Here is a 21,759-nt window from a genome sequence, read left to right on the forward strand (position 1 = left end):
CAGCCTGGGGGTTACATTCTAGACAGGACAGCGTGTTAAAGCGCCGTGCACATTCATGATCTAGAAGGTAACCCGCAAAATGAAAAAAATAAATAAATAAACTCTCGCGAGACTCGCTGACGGATTGGAGTCCAGTTTACGCCTACACCTGCAGGCAACTCATGTATGTACTGGTATGTCATGAGACAACTAGTCACACTCACATTCACACTTCACCACATTCACCACTGTAAGTGAAAAAAAACACATTTATTTTCTTAAAGATGTTTATTTTCCATCCAAATGTTAACTGAAAACTCACAGTCATGTACAGTGTCAATTAAAAAATACCAGCAACTGTAAACGTTTCATAAATTATCCAGCTCCTGAATAATTTAAATGGACAACAGATAAACAGCTCATCAGGATGGCTACCACAAGCCTATGTCAACTATAGATGATAGTTGTAATTAATTTAAAGGGAATTTCTCCATGTCTTAATGAATTAGTGTTGTTTTTCAAGTTAAATTCTACGTCAATGCAGAAAGATATTTTATTAGTAGTACTCTCCATGAAGCTTGTTTGTGAGTGTGAGTATTTAAAATATTGAAAATGATCATGTGCTGTTTTTCCTCTCTAATGAACCGACTGCTTCAGAAGAACTGCTCAGCTGCCCACACAGAACTCCAGTTGTATTTGGCTTCTTCCAACTGTGAATATGTACAGTTTTATGTATATTAAAGCATGTAACCCATCATCAATATGCAATGCAAATCTCCTGGATTGCCGCACCAAACACACTTGCTTTTCCCCCCTTCTATAGTAAAAACTATCAATAGGAATATTTACACGGAAATACAAAAGGATAACTTTGGCTCAGGTCAACTCAAAAACCTCTCACAAAAAAAGATCCAAATTATCCAAGTTAAAGAAATGATCTTGTTTCTTGATAGAGTATAAATACAAACATGTTCTGATGAATTACATTCTATTTTCATACTAAAAGAAATGCTTAGCAATAGCATTATTATTCAGGATCATTTGGTTTCTATTCGTCAATCCAAATAAGCTACAATAAATTGGATCATGAATTGGATTTAGAACAAAATATTGTGTTATATCATGGCGGCTATCTGTAAGTGGGACAAGATGCACTTAAACGCTTCATTCCAAGTAATACCCTAAGTAGGGGTGTGGTTTGGAATATTACTGTATGTGCCAGTGAGTGTACCCTTGTTGACATACAGTACCAAACATGTCCAGGATCTGAGATGGGCTTCGTGCTGCATTTGTAAAACCCAACTCTGGTCCACGATGATAAGGAAGACACAGGAATATGCAACTCTCCCAACATTTATCAGGCCTGCATCTTGGCCTTGCAGTGGCTGAGGAGCTGCTCTGAAAACAGACGTTTTACAGCTCTACCCGCTAGCTGGATTTCTTCAGCCCTGGCAGTGTGAGCTCAAACCTTGAGAGGAAAGAGAAATGAAATATTCATAGAATTGAAGCATTTGTTTCCTCACATACATTTCTATCATGGAAAAGGAAAAAACTGGGCCACATACCATTCTGTGATGCCTTTGGCTATATCCACCTGTGAAAGATCCACCATCACCTGTGGACAGGAGCAGAACTTTAACATTCAGTCAGTTATCCAGACTGAGTTGGAAACTGTAAAATCGTGTGACGATCATAGTGGCCAAGACATTGGTTTTGCAATATACTATGTGTATGAAATACAAACATTTACAACATTGAACTGTAATGAGCTAAAGTTGGAAATGTAGAGGCTGCATAGAGCAGTGATTCTCAAAGTGGGGTCCAGGGACCCCCAGGGGTCCTTGGCACTCTGTCAGGGGGTCCCCAAAATAATGTGCTATAAATTATAAAATTGTGCTACATCATTGAAAAGTGCATTTCTAGAGACGGGGACCATTTCTGCCAATAAAGCAATCATATTGTGTCATTACTCCCCCCCACGTTAGCTTCGGGCCAATAGAAACTCTGATGTGATTGTGACACATCACGTCAATCTGTCGTTATTCAGTCACTTCACTCAGGGAGCAACAAACCGTTCCTGCTGCTGCTGCTTAGCTTATTAGCTGGCAAGCATGGAGAAATATTTGAGTCAGTCCACATCGTCAAGTGACGCTAAGTCACTTTAAGTAATATGACGACAGTTACATCAAGTTTGGTTTTATTTAGAACAGTGACGGGAGACCTCAATGCGTCACGTGTCTTCAGGTGCCGAATAACGAAGCCATGAATCCAGCCAAGCTAAAGCGACATCCGATTACAAAGCACCCGGAATATCAGGGCAAAACAAAGTGGTGTTAACATGATTCACATTGAAATGTGTTTCTCTGTTAGTCACTATCAAACAGGTCTGAAGTATTTGGCTGGAAAGTTTTAGAATACCAATAGTTCCCAAGGCATCTAAGAGTACAAATGGCATGATGCTTAATCGGTGTTAGGATTATGAGGGGGTCCTTGGCAAATATTCTCCCCCTGGTCCCTGGCCCCAAAAGGTTTGAGAACCCCTGGCAGAGAGTATTTCAATTGCCCGTACCCCGTCTATCACAAGTAGCATTACCCACCATGCCAATGTCCTTGCTCTCCCGCGAGTGGAGCATTTTGCCATTTTTCACTGCCACGTCCAACTTCCTGGTTTGTGCTTCGTTGAGTGACACATCAAATTCAAACCTGTGATGAAAGAGAGGGTTGGCAGAAAGAAAACACGTTTCAGACACGGTCTCAACGAAATTAAAGGAGAGCTTTTTTTTGTAGGGCTGTCAAAGTTAACGTGATAATAACACGTTAACGCAGAGTCGTTTTAACGCCACTAATTTCTTTAACGCATTAACGCAACTTGCAATTTTTAAGTTGTAGCGGGCTCAGCGGGTAGTGGGTTTTAAAGCTAGAGTGAAGATACTGGCACCATGTGAAACTAGAACCTAATGAATCCATCGGTACCAACCAGGTCATACTAGGTTGTCATGAAGGAGGTTAAATATCGCTCCAATCTTGCGCTAAATTTAGGCATGGATAAACTGGCATGGCCATTTTCAAAGAGGTCCCTTGACCTCTGACCTCTGACCTCCAGATATGTGAATGTAAATGGGTTCTATGAGTACCCACGAGTCTCCCCTTTACAGACATGCCCACTTTATGATAATCACATGCAGTTTGGGGGCAAGTCATAGTCAAGTCAGCACACTGACACACTGACAGCTGTTGTTGCCTGTTGGGCTGCAGTTTGCCATGTTATGATTGGAGCATATTGTTTTATGCTTAATGCAGTACCTGTGAGGGTTTCTGGACAATATCTGTCATTGTTTTGTGTTGTTAATTGATTTCCAGTAATAAATATACACATACATTTGCATAAAGCAGCATATTTGTCCACTCCCATGTTGATAAGAGTATTAAATACTTGACAAATCTCCCTTTAAGGTACATTTTGAACAGATCAAAAATGTGTGATTCATTTGCAGATAATCTCGACTAAATATTTTTTTCTGAATCTATTGACAGTCCTACTTTTTTGATGTAGGATGGATCCAGTGAGCTTACTTGTGATCGAAGACGGGATAGACTGTCCTCTTCTTGACATGTGTCCTCTTGCGGTGTATCCAGGATTGGTCAGGGAGTAAATACAGGCGGACGTAAGAGTCTGTGCCATTCTCACTGACGCGGAATAAGTTCCTGCAGGCAACAGGTGCACACAATGGGTTACCACAGCTGGTTCGCCATGTTCATTTGAAGAGAAAATCATTTGTATGTTCAATTATGGCAATTAACTCGTTTGGTGTGTCAGATTCAGTCACAGCATTTAAACCCAGGAAATATTGACTATTATAAGTATTCACAACACAAAACTGTGTGGTTGATGTTGCACCAAGGGCTGAAGAAAAAAGTTGATTATCCCTTCATACCAGGCATATATTGTATACGCACAAGCCAAGTACTGTATATGTACAGTATTTTAACAAATGACACAGAAACTGAAATGTGAATTTCTGTGTTGGGAGATCTAAAATGTGTTCAGAGCTCAGCTGAGCAAATGGGTACATTCAGGTCATTGTTAGTTCAGCTGGGTAACACTAGCGAGGCTGGATTTTTCTGCTGTACCTGCAGGAGTTAACTATGACAATGAGTTTGTTCCTCAGGGTGGCGTAGCGCACAGTCAGCTGGATCAGCCCAAATGAACCCTGATGTCTCCTGATGGCCCTGTAGTGAGAGAAAACAGATGGAAATGTCACTTTTATTACTTAAAGCTGCAGTCGGTAACTTTGAGCAAATATGATAAAAAAGTTAATTTTATAAAACGGTCACTATCTGCTGACAGTAGTGCATGAGACAGATAATCTGTGTTCCTCTGCCTCCTTAGTTTTGGCTCGACTATCTCAACATGGCTTCCGGGTCACAAACTTTCTCATTTTACAGCTAAACAGTAAACTACAAGATTATTCTGAGAACATTTGAGGAGAGAAATAGGCATTACAGTAACAGAATATCGATTCATATTCGATCAAAAAGGCTGTTGCTAACAAGTGGCTAAATGAGACGACTAAATGTCATCACGCTGACTCGTCCGCCTTTATAGTCTCATTGTGTATACTTGCATTCACGCGATCCTGGTGTAGTTTGTTTATAGCCTAACGTTAGCTTTTTACCACTGCCGATTGCATTTACACTTAAAAAAAAATCATAAAAGTGATGTTCATTATTGAAGTTTATCTTGCTGGGTATAAGAAAATATTGTAAAAATCGAATATCACTTATCATTATGTTTTGTGATACTGTATCGATTGTCAAAAACACTTGATTTTTAATTAATAGTTTACATGCAAAGATTAACTCAGGAAAATATTTTATTTAATTTGCAAAGAGATGCGTCCTCTCAGTGTACGTGTCCTCTCAGAGTATTGCTCTGATGCTGGATGTTACAGCAACTGATAAATACAAATGCAGATCCCACTGTTCTGGCTGCATAAAAACTAAACTTTTTTTACTCAGATTATATGCATATGGTGGTGTGTTCTTTATACTATTAGTTTTCCGAAAATTAGATTTAAAAAAATTAAAATATAGTATAGTATAGTAATAGTATGTATATATAGTATAGTAATACAATATAGTATAGTATAGAAATACAGTATGGCAATATATTCAATTGTAACCGCTGTATCGTGATACGTACCATATCGCCAGATTCTTGCCAATACACAGCCCTAGTAAATATCATAAACCTGTGTTTGTCGCAGAATTTATTTTCTGCAATAATCCAAAACCTGATGGAAAATCCCATTGGCTTTTTGTCGAGGGAACCCAGAGCGATGCTAACTTCCTGGTTGGCCTACAAAAATACGTCATCCCTGGTGCACTCTATTAGGAGCACCGGAAGACATAGAGGAACATGATTATTTTTATATAGCGTCAAATCATAACAGAAGTTATCTCGAGACTATAGAGCAGGTCTAGACTGTACTCTATAGTTTAGAGACCCAACAAGAGATCCCCCATGAGCATTGCATTGTTATGCGCCGTGGCCAGGAACAACTCCCTGTTTAGCAGGTAGAAACCTAGAGCAGAGCCGGGCTCTGGGTGGGCGTCGACCGGTTGAGAGAGAGAGAGAGAGAGAGAGAAAGACAGAGAGAGAGACAGAGAGAGAGGGGGAGAGATGTACAGCAACCACAATAATAGCACAGCAGCTGTAAGAACTAATACAAGTAGGACTAATAACAAAAATTAATAGACGTGGATGTAGAAGAGTGATAATACAACTATCGAAATTAATAGCTGTAATAATAATAGAAATATAACTAATACTACTAATAATAATAAAAAGGCTGATAATAATGACCGACTGCAGCTTTAACTCTTGCTAAATAAAATCTATATAGTTTTATTTCATGATGTGTAGAAAGGTTAGAGGTCAGCGCACGAAACATCTGAAAACGACATGCAGACAAAGAACAAAGCTGTAGACTCACTCTGGATACGAGGCCCCGCTTGAAAGGTCCAAACGGGACGAAGCGATGGAGTTCTCTGACAGCAGGCTGGTGGAGTCATACCGACGCATGTTTAACGTGGAATAAGCTGACCGACTGGTTTCACGAGAGCCATCCTCGGTATCTTCCGCCGAGGTCGGAGGTGAGGCGAGGGTGGTGGGGATGGGGATGGTGTCGGGGGAAAGTGCTGGAGAGGAGGATGTAGCGACGGACGGAGTGGATAGAGGGGCGCTACCTCCTTGGTTAGTCTGCGGCCTTTGTTGTTTGTCTTGTGGAGGAGGTTTGAGGATAATCTTGGGTGGAGGCTTTTCCATAGTAAGAACCTATTGTGGGATTGAGGACATGGCTAATGTCAGCATAAAAACATCCATGTATTAGAGCTCATTTCCACATTCTGCAGGATCGAGGTGCTGGTTGAAGCAGCTGAATGTGTTGGTATATGAGACTGTATCTTTGTACTGAATGTGTGATGTGCTTGATCGGTCAATGTGTAATGTGAGTTTCTACGTACTAAATGTGTGTTGTGTGTGTGTGTGTGTGTGTGTGTGTGTGTGTGTGTGTGTGTGTGTGTGTGCTTGCCGACGTTGTGTACACACCCTGAGAGTGGCTTTCAGCTTGATCTGGCTGTTTGCACCGGAGTGCTCCAGCAGGAAGCGCTGGTCTAGGGTCATGTCGGAGGTGTTGAGGAGGCGACTCAGGGGCAAGCTGAGAACACCAAGCTGATCCTTCTTCTCGTGCTGTTTGACCTGGACCACGAGAACACAAAGAAAACTATTAACTAAGGCAGGAGTGAATGGGAACGATTTTGGATCTCCTGAGGACATTTCACTGACTCAAAGAGGTCTAGTACATTTACAACATTTCCTCTTTTTGGCTGGACCGCAGAGGGCCAATCCTACAAATACAAAAGTCTGCCACTGAGCGAGTGACTGACTGAGTGATGAAGCTACACAGTTGGAGTATTGGAGCTTCCTCATTGTCCGTTGCTCTTTCGAAAGGAAAAAGCAGGAACAGTCCTTTGTTTATGTTTTCAGGGGGGTTGTCAGCGGTTCCACTCACCGGAGTGATCGCTGCGCTTCCCAGCATTGGACGCTTGATGGGCTGCAACTAGACATAAGGTGCTCGGCACCTGATTGGATGAACCTCTTTCCCTCGTGGCTAAGAGTATCAATATACTTCTTTGCTCGTGGGCTGCTGCTCCCAGCTTTCAAACCAGAACTAACGTGGCGACTCATTTGTAAACTTTCTTCTCTTGTATCATGAAAATAGTTCACCGAAATGTGTTTCTGACAACATTTTATGTTGTATGAATTGTGCCGCCACACTACCAGAATGCATTGCATGGCTGCTTACTTAGACAATGATAGAAACTAAACAAGACCCGGTCAAAACCGAGTCTTGTTTAGGTTGATGAAATGACAAGGTAGCGGACTCCTGTCAGTGCAACACATATATTATTATTACACATACAGGTTCATAGGGATAAATACAAATGTCTCGGGGGTCTGATCACTGTCCGGCCACATACGTATTGTGCAGTTTGCCAATTTGCAATCAAAACAGAAAAATGTGTGAAAAACCTTCTGCATGGTGTGTGCTCCATTAAATATCAGACCTGAAGAGAGAGCTGCTGTGTTCTGACGTCATGCACAAAGAAGGTGAAGCCCTCCTGCCACACCGGGTCTTTAGATGCGTACACAACCTGCGGAAAGAGAAGACAGTGACGAGTCATGACTACTGGTTTCATTGCAAATGTCAATCTGAAATGAAACTTTTCAGTTCGACAGTTACAAGTCGGCCTTCTTGTACCGTGCTAAAATACATTGAAACAAACGCAAACATGAATTAGGAGATATCGTATTCATTTAATGCCTGTAGGAGAAAATGGTGTATTAATGTGATCAAGCGAGAGCCGTACCTTGCTTTTCTGAACCTCATTATCGACGGAAAATACCACATAGGAGTTCGGGCAGGCAGTCTTCCTCTTCGTGAGCTGAAGAAGTAAATCAGTGAGACAGTGCATTATTTTTGAGGAAAAAAACGTTTTCATACACTGTGTCGATAACACTGACACAGAAACCCTCAGGAACAATGAGAAATATTAGTTAGCAACTGTACTGATGGGCAGAGTGACCATTAACAACAATGCTACTTGAAACTTGATATCTCAACTGTTTTCAGGGTTTGTTTCCCATATGACACAATTTAAAGGGGACGTATCATGCTCATTTTTCAGGTTCATACTTGTTTTTCTGGGTTTCTACATGAACATGTTTACATGCTTTAATGTTCAAGAAACACTTTATTTTTCTCATATCTGTCTGAATATACCTGTATTCACACTCTGTCTGAAACGCTTCGTTTTAGCGCCTGTCTCTTTAAGACCCCCTCCTGAAAAAGCCCAGTCTGCTCTCTGACTGGTCAGCGTTTGCGGTCTTCCGCATCTGCACTGCAGCTGGGGACTAACTGGGTGTGTAAACTACGCAGAGTTTAGCGGCTCTTCTACCGATGACTGTATCGTTGTGACATCACAACCTTACAGAAGTCCTGACGGCTCGTTTAAAGGCACAGTTTCTGAATGCAGGCTGTGTGCATTTCTCTGTGGATTGAGTGTTTTGATACTTTCACAGTATTTATATAGCATCTAGACCTACTTAATCATAAAAAAAGATTATTAATTATTAACACACAGGGCAAAAGACCAGGACACAACCTCTTTTACATCCATGGTCTGTCACCCTTAAGACGAGCCTGTTTTTGCAGCTTTCCTCAACTATCCGTTTGCTATGACACAACGTAGCGCAGGACAATGAAATCTTAACTTGAGAATTCAGCGTTGCCTCTCTCACTTCACTTCACTCTATTTCTATACAATGACCAGCAGAGGGCATCAGAGGCAATGGCTGCTACTGACAGTTCAAGTTAAGAGAGCTTGAATTGAAATAGATCTGTTGAACAAGTCTGGGTCAAAACGTGTCCTTAAATAACTCTTACAATTTGTCATAATAATGTTATAACTACTTTAATTAGTAGAAGGATGGGGATTATGGTATGGGCACAAATTTGAGTGGGTCAAATGTTTGTCAAAGAATCTGTAAACTAATCTGTGAACACGATGGCATTTATTGATTTGGCCTATCTAGAAATGTTAAAATCCTAAAAAAAATATCAGCCTATATTTGCCCTACAAAGATGGAAAATGAGTCGAGAAGTACATAGACGTCCTCACCATTGTTCACTTATTCATCAACACTTCTCTACACAATTCTTTGTGCTGAGAAGCTCACCCTGAACAAGCCTTGGGTTTAAGGAAGAAATCTAGCAACATGGACACCAGCTGGTAACAACACACCCACATAACAAAATGACAGGCATGCACCAGACGAACAGGAAATACCAGCTACGCACAGGGACAGGTACACCTGGAGCACTACACCAGAAAACACCTGACCTCACTGAGGCTTTTGTCTGACATCAAGATACAAAAAGACGATCAAATTGTAAGGCAGCAAAGTGAAAAAGAAGCTGTTAGGTGTCCCATGAGCTATTTGACAACCCCTAAAATATAAGGCCTTACACGTTCCCATGCAGTCTATTAATAAATAACTGTGAGAAAAAAAACTGAAGGCAGTGTGTGCTGGAGAAATACAAGTGCCTCTCTTTCACACCCTATGGGGAACATCTAGCGATAAAACCTTTGTATGAACAGGTTCTATTGGAAGAGGGGTGGGGCCTCTGAATACCAAACAGTGCTGGATTAAAGAGGACCTATTATGCTCATTTTCAGGTGCAAACTTGTATTTTGGGTTTCTACTTGAACATGTTTACACGCTGTAATGTTCAAAAACACGCTTTATTTTTCTAATACCGGCTATGCTGCAGCACCTCTTTTCACCCTCTGTCTGAAACGCTCTGTTTGAGCTCCTGCACTCTGAAAAGCCCAGTCTGCTCTGATTGCTCAGCTGGCCCACTCTCAGCTGAACCAAACCGAACTCTTCAGCTAACTAGCTTTGTTTGAGGGTGTGCCAAACTCAAGCCCCCAGGAAGAGCGCTGGACTTTGAAGCAAATTTTCAACTTCTGTGTCCGTCACGTGATGCATTGGGCCCAAAAAGACTTTTTCCCATAGACTTCCATTGGGAAAGAGATGTCTGTAATTCAGCGGATACATTTTTTTTTAGGTAAATCACCTTCCCAGTATGAACACTTAAACAGTTCTTATTTAAATCATTAGATCCTAAAAGTTGTAAAATGCATTAATAGCTGAATCCAGAGTTAATTTTCTTCCTCTGTTCATGTGAATGAGACCCAGACCGAAGCTGGAGCGAGGGCTGAGAGGTGGAGTTAAAGGAAACGCTACTGCGCCTGCTCTACGGGCCCAATGGATGCGGAAGGTCGCTAGAAAATCCGGGTACTTTATCACTCGGCAGTCGAGCCATTTTCATTTCATGCGCCACTGAGCAACTCTCATAGGAATGAACGGGAGCCCGCCTCTGACGCTGTATCCAGTTCTCTTCATACATCCATGGCCAAACTAGCTGCTCGGCAGCTGTTATGTAAATATGTTACTTGGTGACATCACCAAGTTAGGGAAGAAAAGGTGGGACTTCAAGTGAGGCGTTTCAGGCAGTTCAGGAGCAGTGTTTCTGTGAGGGAGGGTAACTCTTTGGGCTTTGTAACATTTAAGACCTTTCACATGCACAATAAAAAAAACTGTATAACACATTAAAGGAAAGGGAGCATAATAGGTCAAGTCAAGGTCAAGTACAGCGTAGACTAATATTTTAGGAACAGTATGGGTTTCCTGGCAATGATTAGACTTGTCGGCACCCTTTAAAAACTGATTCAATTTATTTGTAAGACCAACTGACATTCAGTATATGGACTATATGACTAATGCAATTATGACCAGCAGTGGACTGGTGAAAAAATTATATATGCATTCATATTGATTATGCATATTCCTTTGTTCCTATGACAGAGGGATAATAAACAATGTACTAATGTCTGTCGTTTCTATTCTCAACAATGATGAATGCTTTTAAGATTAAGTTTTAGTTTTTATATATACTGTAAATGTCTGCTGTTTGTCTTTATTGGACAGGTATGATGTGTATGTTTTGTCTTTGGCATAGTGTTGACTAGTTGTAACAGCATTTAACCTCCTTCAAGGGCAAAAACGACCTATTGTACTTTAGTGGTGTATATTCACAAAAAAAATTCAAATATCAATCAAACTACAACAAGCTATCGGAGACACAATGAAAATGGGGCCTTAGGGGCCTCTGGGTCTGGGGTCCCTAAGCTCCAGCCCAGCTCCTTCTACTGGGGAGGGAGGTAGGCTTACCCGAGCTTCCTTTGAGTGCTTCCCGTGTTTCTGATGCTCGGTGATCTCACTGTTGTCTTTCTGGAGACACACACAAGAACACGCATCAGCACACTTTGTCTGTCCACGTTGCATCATCTGCTCTCAACAACAACAACAACAGGCCACTTACCGGTAGGTTTGAGGCATTGTCCAGATACACCGCAAGCATAGCACAAGCAAAGCCGTCTGCAGACTGGAAGAGAGCGATACAAGATTTACACAACCTGCTGGCCCAATAACTCCAGTTACAGCCTGAGGATACTGAATATAAATGTTAATGATGAAAGAAATGTAAGTAATAAAAGAGGCTACCTCCCTCAGCAGGCTGGGGTCACTCTTAAGGGAAAACCACTGGAGCCTGAGATGAACTTCTCCATTCTGGACCCCTTCCAGAGGAAACCACTACAGCAGCGAGGGAGATTCATTCATCAACATGACATTCATATAAAGACTGCACTTAAATAGAAAAACTGGTGGAAATAGTTTTAATATGCATTATCATTTAAACGTTTCTTTTAGGGCTGTCAAAGCTAACGAGATAATAACGCCTTAACGCAAATTTGTTTTAACGCCACTAATTTCTTAAACGCATTAACGCAACTTGCAATTTTTACATGGTAGCGGCTCAGTTTTAAAGCTAGAGTGAAGATACTGGTATCATATGAAACTAGAAAACCTGAGGGAATCATCGGTATCAACCATGTCATACTAGTAAATATTAACGAAGGAGGCTAAATAACGCTCCAAACTTGCGCTAAATTTTGGCGACAAAAAACGGTCATGTCCATTTTCAAAGGGGTCCCTTGACCTCTGACCTCCAGATGTGTGAAAGTAAATGGGTTCTATGGGTACCAACGAATCTCCCCGTTATGGACATGCCCACTTTATGATAATCACATGCAGTTTGGGGCAAGTCATAGTCAAGTCAGCACACTGACACACTGACAGCTGTTGTTGCCTGTTGGGCTGCAGTTTGCCATGTTATGATTTGAGCATATTCTTCATGCTAAATGCAGTACCTGTGAGGGTTTCTAGACAATATCTGTCATTGTTTTGTGTTGTTAATTGGTTTTGAATATACATACATGTATCTATATATATATATATATATAAATAAAGCAAGCATATTTCCCCACTCATGTTGATAAGAGTATTAAATACTATACTAAGGTTCATTTTAAACAGATAAAAAATTTGCAATTAATTCGTGATTATCATGCTGTTAATCACAATTAAATATTTGAATCGATTGACAGCCCTAGTTTCTTTCCATTCTTAAAAATGCTGCTGCTGCAAATTCTCAAAATACTAAATAAGGAATTTAAAACAGTAGGAAATAATACACCGTAATGTCCTATAGTGCTGGAAATCATTTTGTGAGTACTACCTTTTTTATTATTGCAGAGAAAATAATATACCTATTAGGCCTAAATCACAGTATTCAGTGTATCCATAATATTAAATAAAAGCTCACCTGATCCATCTCTATCTCCCTCTTGACTTCTCCCAAATCAAGGTGATACCTAAGGTGATAACGAAAAATGATGACAGGTGAAAACTTTACAGCCCAAACATTTAAAACTGACATACTTTCAGCACTAATATCATATGTACAGCTTTCCTCTCTAAAAACACGTTTTGTACAAGCTGTATATATTTTCAATCAAGTAACCATATTGAGTGTTGTTTGTTGCCATCGTGGGGTATGTATGGCAGGGTAATAAGTAATGCTTAAAAAACTCGTCCATATTTGAATAACTCTGTATATAGTAAAGTGAATGCAACACGTGTGACTCAAACAGCATTGACCCTGCTTGTTTGTGCTGTTATTAGATAGTTTCTTACTGCCCAAGCACGTCGTCTTTATCTGTGTCCTCATCATATAGCTCCACCTCCAACTCCTGCCCCGGGGCTTCATGGACGACAAACTGCACACAGACAAAAGGAAGACGAATGTTATTAAATGTCTTTCAGACAATGTTTAAATCTGTGTCCCAGTTATATTATTATTAACGCGCCACGATTTTTGGCATCCTTTCGGCGCCCGTGTAAATGAACTGGGCTGTTCACACAGGACGTGACGCGCCACGGAGCTCTGTTGCCGGCTCACGATCTTCAGCGATAGTTTTGGCGTCTGGTCTATTTTCTCCACGTGTCGCGAGCAAATCTGGCCAGAAAACACACTGATAAACTACTATAAACTATATATAAATAATATATTATATGCGATGTAAATGATCTGATTTTGATAGGACGATAAAATAAGCATCCAATGAACGCTTTTTACTTCCCTCCCCTCTCTCCCTTCTGTTCTCTCAGAGTTTTGATTCCTCTGATTCCCTCCCAGTCCCTCCCCCACAATCAAGATTTAAAATCCATCCGCTATATTTATTAGAAACAGCCGAGTGTTACTGCTGTTTGTGATCGTGGGTTTCAAATGACGTATTCCACATATTTGTCAGTTGTGTCTAAACAGAGAGCAAGAGAGAGGAGCTGACATGACACCATATGTGAACCGCTGTTACCCTCCCCCCCAGAAACACTGCTCCTGAACTGCCTGAACCTCCTTGCTTGAAGTCCCGCCTTTTCTTCCGTAACGTGGTGATGTCACCAAGTCACACATTTGCATAATACCTGCTTCGAGGCTAGTTTTGCACGCCCTCAAACAAAGCTAGTTAGAGCGGAGCTGGAGCGGAGTCTGAAGAGCTTGGTTTGGTTGACCAATCCCAACAGGATGGGCAGACTGGGCTTCTCAGGAGGGGGGCGTTTCAGACAGAGGGTGAAAAGGGGTGCTGCAGCACAGCCGGTATGAGGAAAATAAAGTGTTTTTTGAACATTAAAGCAAGTATGCACTTGAAAATGATAATAGTAGGTCCTCTTTATATTGACGGTTACAACATTTAGAAGAAGGCTTTAGCAGATCACACAGTAGACATGGGATATTAAATGATACACCCGAAAGTGTAGTTGGTACTGCAAAAAAAAAATAAAAAATGGTTGAAATTGCTGGAGAGAACTCCAGCTTTCAATCAAAGAGTTACTAACATTGATCTGAGTAGCTCTTCAATGTTTGCCAGTTTTGCATACCAGGATACATGCAGAATTACAGATTATCTAGATGCTTTAAAATAATTTTAACGGCCCCAAAAAGTTGAATAAAAGAGTAATCATATTATTGAAACCAAAGCATGAAAATTAGCAAAGATTATACGAATGAGACTGAAGTTTTCAAATGATTCCTGTTACTCTACCTCATAAACTTCATTCCATGTGGGGTGCAAATTCTCTTTGACGGTCTTGCTTTTGAAATGTCGGTTGCCCACTCTGAGTGTTGCATACGGGTCTGATTTGCCTTTCACCAAACCCATCATGTATGTGTCCTTCGCCACCAGGTCTCTGGCCTCCAGCAAGTGGACCCTCACCACACCCTGAGGAGCAGACGAGGAGACATTCAAGGAAGCAATATTGTCCCACATAAAGACACACAAAATCTTCATCCAAATATATAAAAAAAATTGAAAAAGAGAAACCTACAATTATTTTGATAGGGGACTTTTATCTTAAAATGTGCAATGGTACAGTATTTAAAAACACAAGTGACTGCAGGTGATGAAATGAACACTAATCCGTGAAATGGAAAGTATATCTTACATACTCTAGGTAGTGGGAACCTCATCTGGTCCACTTTGACCTGGTCTACGAGGGGCACACACATGCGGTTGGGCAACACCATGAGCGAGGCAATGATGTCCATGATGGTCTCCTCAGAGAGCGAGCTGGAAGGTGACAGATGAGAAGAGAGAGCTTTACAACTAGACGACTAAACAGCTAAATGTTGGGCTGACTATTAAAGAGGACCTATTAGGCTTTTGTGTTTTTTTCCCCTTTCCTTTAGTGTGTTATATAAAAACTCAGAAAAAAAAGTTTGGAAATCTGCATTTGGTGGATTATTTCTCTTATGTGGGTAGCACCCAAGTAATATTTGCCAAAATGCTCCATCAATGGTAAACAGTGTATTCTCCTGTTGGTGTTGACTCTTGTTTTGAGTTGTTTAGTGGATTGGATGATTGAACTCTCTTTCAGTAACAAGGAACAAACAAGACATATTGCCTATTTTACACTTTATTCATTTAATACACCGTCAGGAGCCTCAGTAGCGGTAGCGGTAACACATTTGCATAATACCTGCCTAGCGGCTAGTTTGGTACCCGCTCAAACAAAGCTTGTTAGAGCGGAGTCCAAAGAGTTCAGTTCACTTGACCAATCACAACAGAGTGGGCCAGCCGACCAATCAGAGCAGACTGAGCTTTCCCCAAGAGCTGGGGAGGTGTTCTGTGGAAACTAACCTGAAGGCAGGGGTGTCCAAGAGGTTGGTCGCGCCAGTCCAGTTGATTTGTAGGGTCTGGGGAAAAAAATTATTTAAGAGTTTTAAACTAATAACATATCTTATCTGAGGACAGTGAGGTCATGAAAATGTCACTTACAGGGCGGCGCATGAAAAAATAGGTGACTCCTCCCACCAGTGGTATTTGACCAATGAGAGGCTCCAAAATGACCCTCATCATCCCCTGGAGCTGGAAGATTCAGGACAGATGTTACAAGACTGATAAACCCATGATGGTGATGATTATATTGATGATGATGGTGATGATTATGATGATGATAAGGGTGATGCAGAGAATACAGAAAAATGAGAAGCCCACTTTAAGTCCTTTGACGCCAGCTGTTATTGCCGAATTCACGTCAGCGTCGATGTCCACGTCGCCCTCGTAACTGCAAAGTGAGCAGTGTGGGTGAGACGTAAAAGAATAACTCAGGGACAACAACATGCGCGCCCACTATAGGCTCTTGTTCAGAGGTTACAGTGGGCTTAGAACAGAGGGACCAAAAACATATTCAACACCAAATGACGAGACAGAAGCAGCTCTGACGTGAGAGATGTGTCCGACTAACCTTATAGTCATGTCCAGAACCACCTCCCTCTGATCCACTTCATGTGTGTATACTTTCATTCCAGTGATCCTGAGAGGCTGGAATTAGGGAAACATATTAAAGGAACCGTCCTTATTGAGACGCTGCACTCTCGGTTTATCAGATACATGTGTGATGGCACCATTTCTACCCACAGCAAATCACAGGGGCGTGCTTTGCTTGATAAGACAGTAAAAGATTTGGTTACCATTTGACTGAACAGAGTCATAATCAGGAGAATTTAAAGCGGCAGTAGGCAGAATGTTTTTGGTATCATCGGGCAAAAATTCATAACCTTTCAGCATATTGTAATTCAAGTGTCCTGAGAGAAAACTAGACTTCTGCTCCTCCTCATGGCTCTGTTTTCAGGCTTTAGAAAATCTAGCCCGTGACGGGAGACTTTGACCAATCACAGGTCATTTCAGAGAGAGAGAGCGTTCCTATTGGCTGTTCATTCAACAGAGAAAGCTGTCAATCACTCGCAATCTCCGATCAAATGGTCAAACTAGGCCAATGAGAAAAATTTGAAAGTTTGCTCCGGCTAGTGGGCGGTGCTTGGTATTTCCTCAACTGATCTCAACATGGCTGCCGGATCACAAACTTTCTCATTTTACAGCTAAACAGTACACTACAAGATGATTCTGAAAACATTTGAGGAGAGAAATAGGCGTAACAGAATATTGATTCATATTTGATCAGCGCTGCCTAGTTTGACCGTTTGATCAGAGTTTGTGAGTGATTGACAGCTGCTCAGAGACGGCAAGGCTCCAGCTCGGCTCTGATTGGTTGTTTTCCTCCGGCCTGTGAAATCTTGCAGATGCCGTTAGGAGCACCAGAGGACACAGAGGAACATGATTTTATCCAGATTACCTGTCTCATGCACTACTGTCAGGATATAGTGACCGTTTTATAAAAATAACTTTTTAATCATATGACTGGCTTTAATAATGGATCGCGTGTCAAAGGAGTGATGGAGGACTCACTATGTGTCCAAAGTGGATCTTGGAAAAAGTGAACGTTTTGAGCGATGGGCTGGAGAGCCTGATGGCCGGCTGGATGTTTTCTTTAAGGAGCTTCTCCATGAACATCCCAAAGAAAGGCCAGGCCTGCTGCAAAATCTGATCATACAGAACAAAACAGAGCATGTGAAAACGCCTCCATTCCACACCACAAATCAGAAAGCTTGATATTCATACTGTACCTTGTTAAGCCAGTCGACTTTCTCAACATCAGGAAAGTGGACCTTTGAAGAAAAACAATATATGACAGTGAAATTAGAAGTGGCTTTGGAAGTATTTGTCCAAGCCAAACAAACATAGTGGCATGCATGATGGCGGTGATGGAAGACATAACCGCATCAGTAATTAATAATTATCCATCATGCAAATTCTAAAATGGCTTAAATTAGTCAACATTAATTAATCTCAAATTAAAAAGACTATAAGACTGGTGGATTCAAGGATTCAACTCAGAAACAGTCTCCACATTTTCCCCATTCTAAGCATTCCTTAGTAAAAAAAAAAAAAAAAAAAAAGGACATGGCAAAGCACAGTAGTATTTGTTATTTAGGGCTTACCAACGTTTCTCTGCAGCAGCAAAACTGTGGACTGTAACAGAGGTTTGGAATCATGTTCTAATACAGAGCATCTATCCAAATAAACTTAAGTAGCATCAGTGAGTTCTGATGCTAAAGATGGAAAGCTTAGCCAAAACTCTAAGTACATTCAAGGCCTATAGACCAGGGATTCTCAAAGTGGGGTCCGGGGACTCCTGGAGGTCCGTGGCCCTCTGTCAGGGGGTCTGCGAAATTATTTGCTACAAATTATAAAATTGAGGTGTATCATTAAAAAGTGCATATCTACAGATGGGGTCCATTTGCGCCAATGAAACAAAGCATATCGTGTCATTACTCCCACCCACGTTAGAAACTCTGATATGATTGTGACACGCAGCAATAAGTTCATTATTTTAAAGTTGAAGTAAGTTTAAAGATCTGGATTCATTAGGACTATGCCAGTCTTGCTACTGTTCATTTTCTGAAAGTTTTTAAGATCAATTACTTGAAATGTAGGATATTAATGTTGTCAAGTTGAGTCCGAATGCAATCTGAATAAAATCACCCTCTTTTTAAAAGCTATATAAGTGGTATTAACATTCAATAACATTGAATATTTCTCCACTGTGGGATTAATAAAGGATTATCTCATTTTATCTTAACATGATTCAAATGTAAATGTGTTTCTGTTTATCACTATGAAACAGGTCTGAAGTATTTAGGTTGAAAAGTTTTAGAAAACAAATAGCTCCAATAGCTCTAAGAGTACAACTGCTTTTGAGCATATGATTAATCCGAGTTATGATTAAGAGGGAGTCCTTCGAAAAATATCTCCCCTGTAAGAAGTCCCCGGTCCCAAAATGTTTGAGAATCCCTACTATAAACAGGGTCAAATAAGATCCACTGATAGAATATATAACAACATTGGGTGGAAATCAGAAATCTGCACATTTTCAAATGTAATTCTGCCTGTATTAAAAACCTGTGTGTTTAAAACCACACTACTATAAAGTATAATGTCTTAATCATCTCTCTGTCTCTCTCACACACATAAAGAAAGTGAAGCGAGACACTAACTAAAAAGGTAGGGCTGTCAATAATAACGCAAATTCGTTTTAACACCACTAATTTCTTAAAAGCATTAATGCAATCGATCTTCCGGAGGTTGTACCGGGCTCAGTTTTAAAGCTAGATGGTACAAACCATGTCATACTAGCTCGTCGCGAATGAGGTTAAAGAACACTTGTGCTAAATTTTGTTGAAGAAAATCTGTCATGGTCATTTTCAAAGGGGTCCCTTGACCTCTGACCTCCAGATATGTGAATGTAAATGGGTTCTATGGGTACCCACGAGTCTCCCCTTTACAGACATGCCCACTTTATGATGATCACATGCAGTTTGGGGCAAGTCATAGTCAAGTCAGCACACTGACACACTGACAGCTGTTGTTGCCTGTTGGGCTGCAGTTTGCCATGTTATGATTGGAGCATATGTTTTATGCTAAATGCAGTACCTGGGAGGGTTTCTGGACAATATTTATTAGGGATGGACAGATACCGGATCAGCTATCGGGCCGATACTGACTCAAATAGCTGGATCGGGTATCGTAACAATGGAGCCGATCTATTCAATCAATTCTATATGTATAGACTATATATATATTATATATTATATACTGGGATTTTAATTCCTGTTTATGTTTTGACCAGTTTGTTGCTGCATTAAAAGGCTTAAACTTGAATTGTAATTCCTGTTCATTTGGAAGATTGTTTTACCAAGTTGTTGGTGTACAGTTTATGATTTTAATAATAAATAACAATTCAGTTAATTTACATTTATGTTTTTATTTGTTACATTTTGTTTTACAATGTTAGAAGAGTGATGTTTAAGTCAAGCCTGATGTTGTCTTACAGATAAATGAATGATCCCAGTCATTTCCACACTGTGAGGTATACAGCTTATTAACTACTGGTATTACTGGTACACACTGGTATCGGACCAGTGCTCAGTATGGGCCGATGCCAGGTAAAGTCGGATCGGTGCATCCCTAATATCTGTCATTGTTTTGTGTCGTTAATTGATTTCTAATAATAAATATATACATACATTTGCACAAAGCAGCATATTTGTCGACTCCCATGTATAAGAGTATTAAAGATCTCCCTTTAAGGTACATTGTGAACAGTCGATTGACAGCCCTACTACAAAGTAATGTGATCTATTGTGCAGATTACATTCCTCTGACATTAGAAGAACCCCTCTCAACTGTCTCTTCCTCCTCAGGTCCCATGAGTCACTGTTAGAGTGGGTGTGGTGCTGTAACCAAATACTAAGACACGAAACCTCCAACACAACAACAGCACATTTGGCTGCTTAACCCAATTCTGAGTATGTCTATGGGAGGCTCAGCCCAGTCTGGCATGGCATGCAAATATAATGTGTTGTAGTCAAGGTAACAGAGAGCATGATGTGTCCTACTGTAGCCTCTGAGGCTATGGGACTGCTTTCAGGAGGTTTTACACAACTTGGTTACACACTTGACAACTAGTAAGTCCACAACCCCAGCAGACAGAGGTGTGCCATCTAAAGGTTGACCTTAAACAGTAGTAGTGTGTATTTATCAGCAGCCACATACCCATGAAGCCATCTGCAGGGCGCTCTGCAGCTCCTTGTTCACCACAACGGTTTCATTGTCCACAAAGTCGAGGGCGGTTCCGATCCGGGCGTCTTTCCACTGTCGGTTCTTCTTCCACCAGGTGGCCATGACCATGCAGAGCAGCACCCAGCTGATGCTGAGGCCCAGGTAGCCCGTCAGGTACACCGGGTAGAAGACGAGCACGGCTCGGCCGAAGTACACCAGCACCTCCATGAGGAGGCGGTTCACCGCGGACGAGTCCAGCTTCTCCGTGCTGCCGTGGAGAGACAGGCTCTCTCCGCCGAGAACACCTCCCTCTCTCGGGTACTGCTGTCCGCTGGAGGACGCCATGGGGTCCGGGACGTCTCGTTAGAGCCCGGTACCTGGAGGAAGTCCTGAAGGACTGTCTGAACAGGTCCGAACCGGGTTTCTGGTGTATATGGGTTCAGTTGTGCAGGACTTTGTACAGGAGAAGCAGACAGGAAGCCGAGCTGCTGTACAGCCCAGAGCCCAGAGGAGTAGTGGTAATATGAGCCGAGACTATCCTGGAACTTCCGTGTTTGAAACTTCCAAAAGCCAGGTGAGCACACCTGCACCCATGGGTGGGGAAACACTGAGAGAATTCCACCCTAAAAATGAATGCGAGAGGCAGGCTAGTAATATAGCTAGTGTAAGGGCCGATTAGTTGTGTTGGGGTTTTTTGTTGTTATTTTAGCAGTGACTTTTATTATATATGTATAGTGCGTTTTCTTACCAACTCTACTTTAAAGTAGAAAAATAGTCAAATAAAATAATAGTAAAATAATACAAACAATTGTTTGTATTATTTTGTGGAGGTATGCAGTTTTTATAGGATTTTTTAACCCTTTCTGTTTTATAATAATAATAATAATAATAGCTTGGATTTATATAGCGCCTTTCATGAAACCCAAGGACGCTTAACAAAGACATAAATAAACACAACAAATGTAACAGTAGCTAGAGGCCATAGGCCTTGGTGAAGAGGTGGGTTTTGAGGAGTCTTTTGAAGATGTCCAGAGATGGTGCGTTGCGGAGCTCTATGGGGAGAGAGTTCCAGAGGGTGGGGGCTGTCACACTGAAGGCTCTGTCCCCAAAAGTTCTCATTCTTGTGTGAGGGATGGAGAGCTGACCCGTGCCTGAGGATCTAAGGTTCCGGGGCTGTGTGTAAGGGTGAAGGAGGTCAGATAAATACTGAGGAGCCAGGGCGTTGAGGGATTT

At 41.3% G+C, this 21,759-nt stretch overlaps 1 protein-coding gene across 1 annotated transcript; it reads right to left on the reverse strand.

Moving 5' to 3' along the window:
* Positions 1-248: 248 nt before the first annotated feature.
* On the reverse strand, positions 249-20,871 carry esyt3 (extended synaptotagmin-like protein 3). The gene is made up of 23 exons (XM_074658136.1): positions 20,521-20,871; positions 17,532-17,573; positions 17,314-17,448; positions 16,313-16,389; positions 16,063-16,132; positions 15,844-15,933; positions 15,706-15,761; positions 15,015-15,135; positions 14,611-14,787; positions 13,205-13,287; positions 12,834-12,882; positions 11,672-11,761; positions 11,490-11,552; positions 11,339-11,398; positions 7,912-7,986; positions 7,609-7,695; positions 6,590-6,739; positions 5,976-6,316; positions 4,111-4,209; positions 3,553-3,684; positions 2,577-2,682; positions 1,545-1,594; positions 249-1,447 (listed from the first exon to the last, which is right to left on the reverse strand). The coding sequence occupies exons 1-23, from the start codon at positions 20,869-20,871 to the stop codon at positions 1,408-1,410; spliced, it is 2,544 nt and encodes an 847-aa protein (XP_074514237.1). The 3' UTR covers positions 249-1,407.
* Positions 20,872-21,759: the final 888 nt, after the last annotated feature.

Source organism: Sebastes fasciatus, chromosome 14 (genome assembly GCF_043250625.1).
Source record: "Sebastes fasciatus isolate fSebFas1 chromosome 14, fSebFas1.pri, whole genome shotgun sequence".
NCBI classification, from domain to species: Eukaryota; Metazoa; Chordata; class Actinopteri; order Perciformes; family Sebastidae; genus Sebastes; species Sebastes fasciatus.

Coding starts and splice junctions, on each gene's coding strand:
- esyt3 (XM_074658136.1), bottom strand. CDS start 20,871: ATGGCGTCCTCCAGCGGACAGCAGTACCCGAGAGAGGGAGGTGTTCTC. Junction 15,762..15,843: donor ATTTTTTCATGCGCCGCCCT/GTAAGTGACATT, acceptor TTTTTTCCCCAG/ACCCTACAAATCAACTGGAC. Junction 12,883..13,204: donor AAAGACGACGTGCTTGGGCA/GTAAGAAACTAT, acceptor TTATCACCTTAG/GTATCACCTTGATTTGGGAG.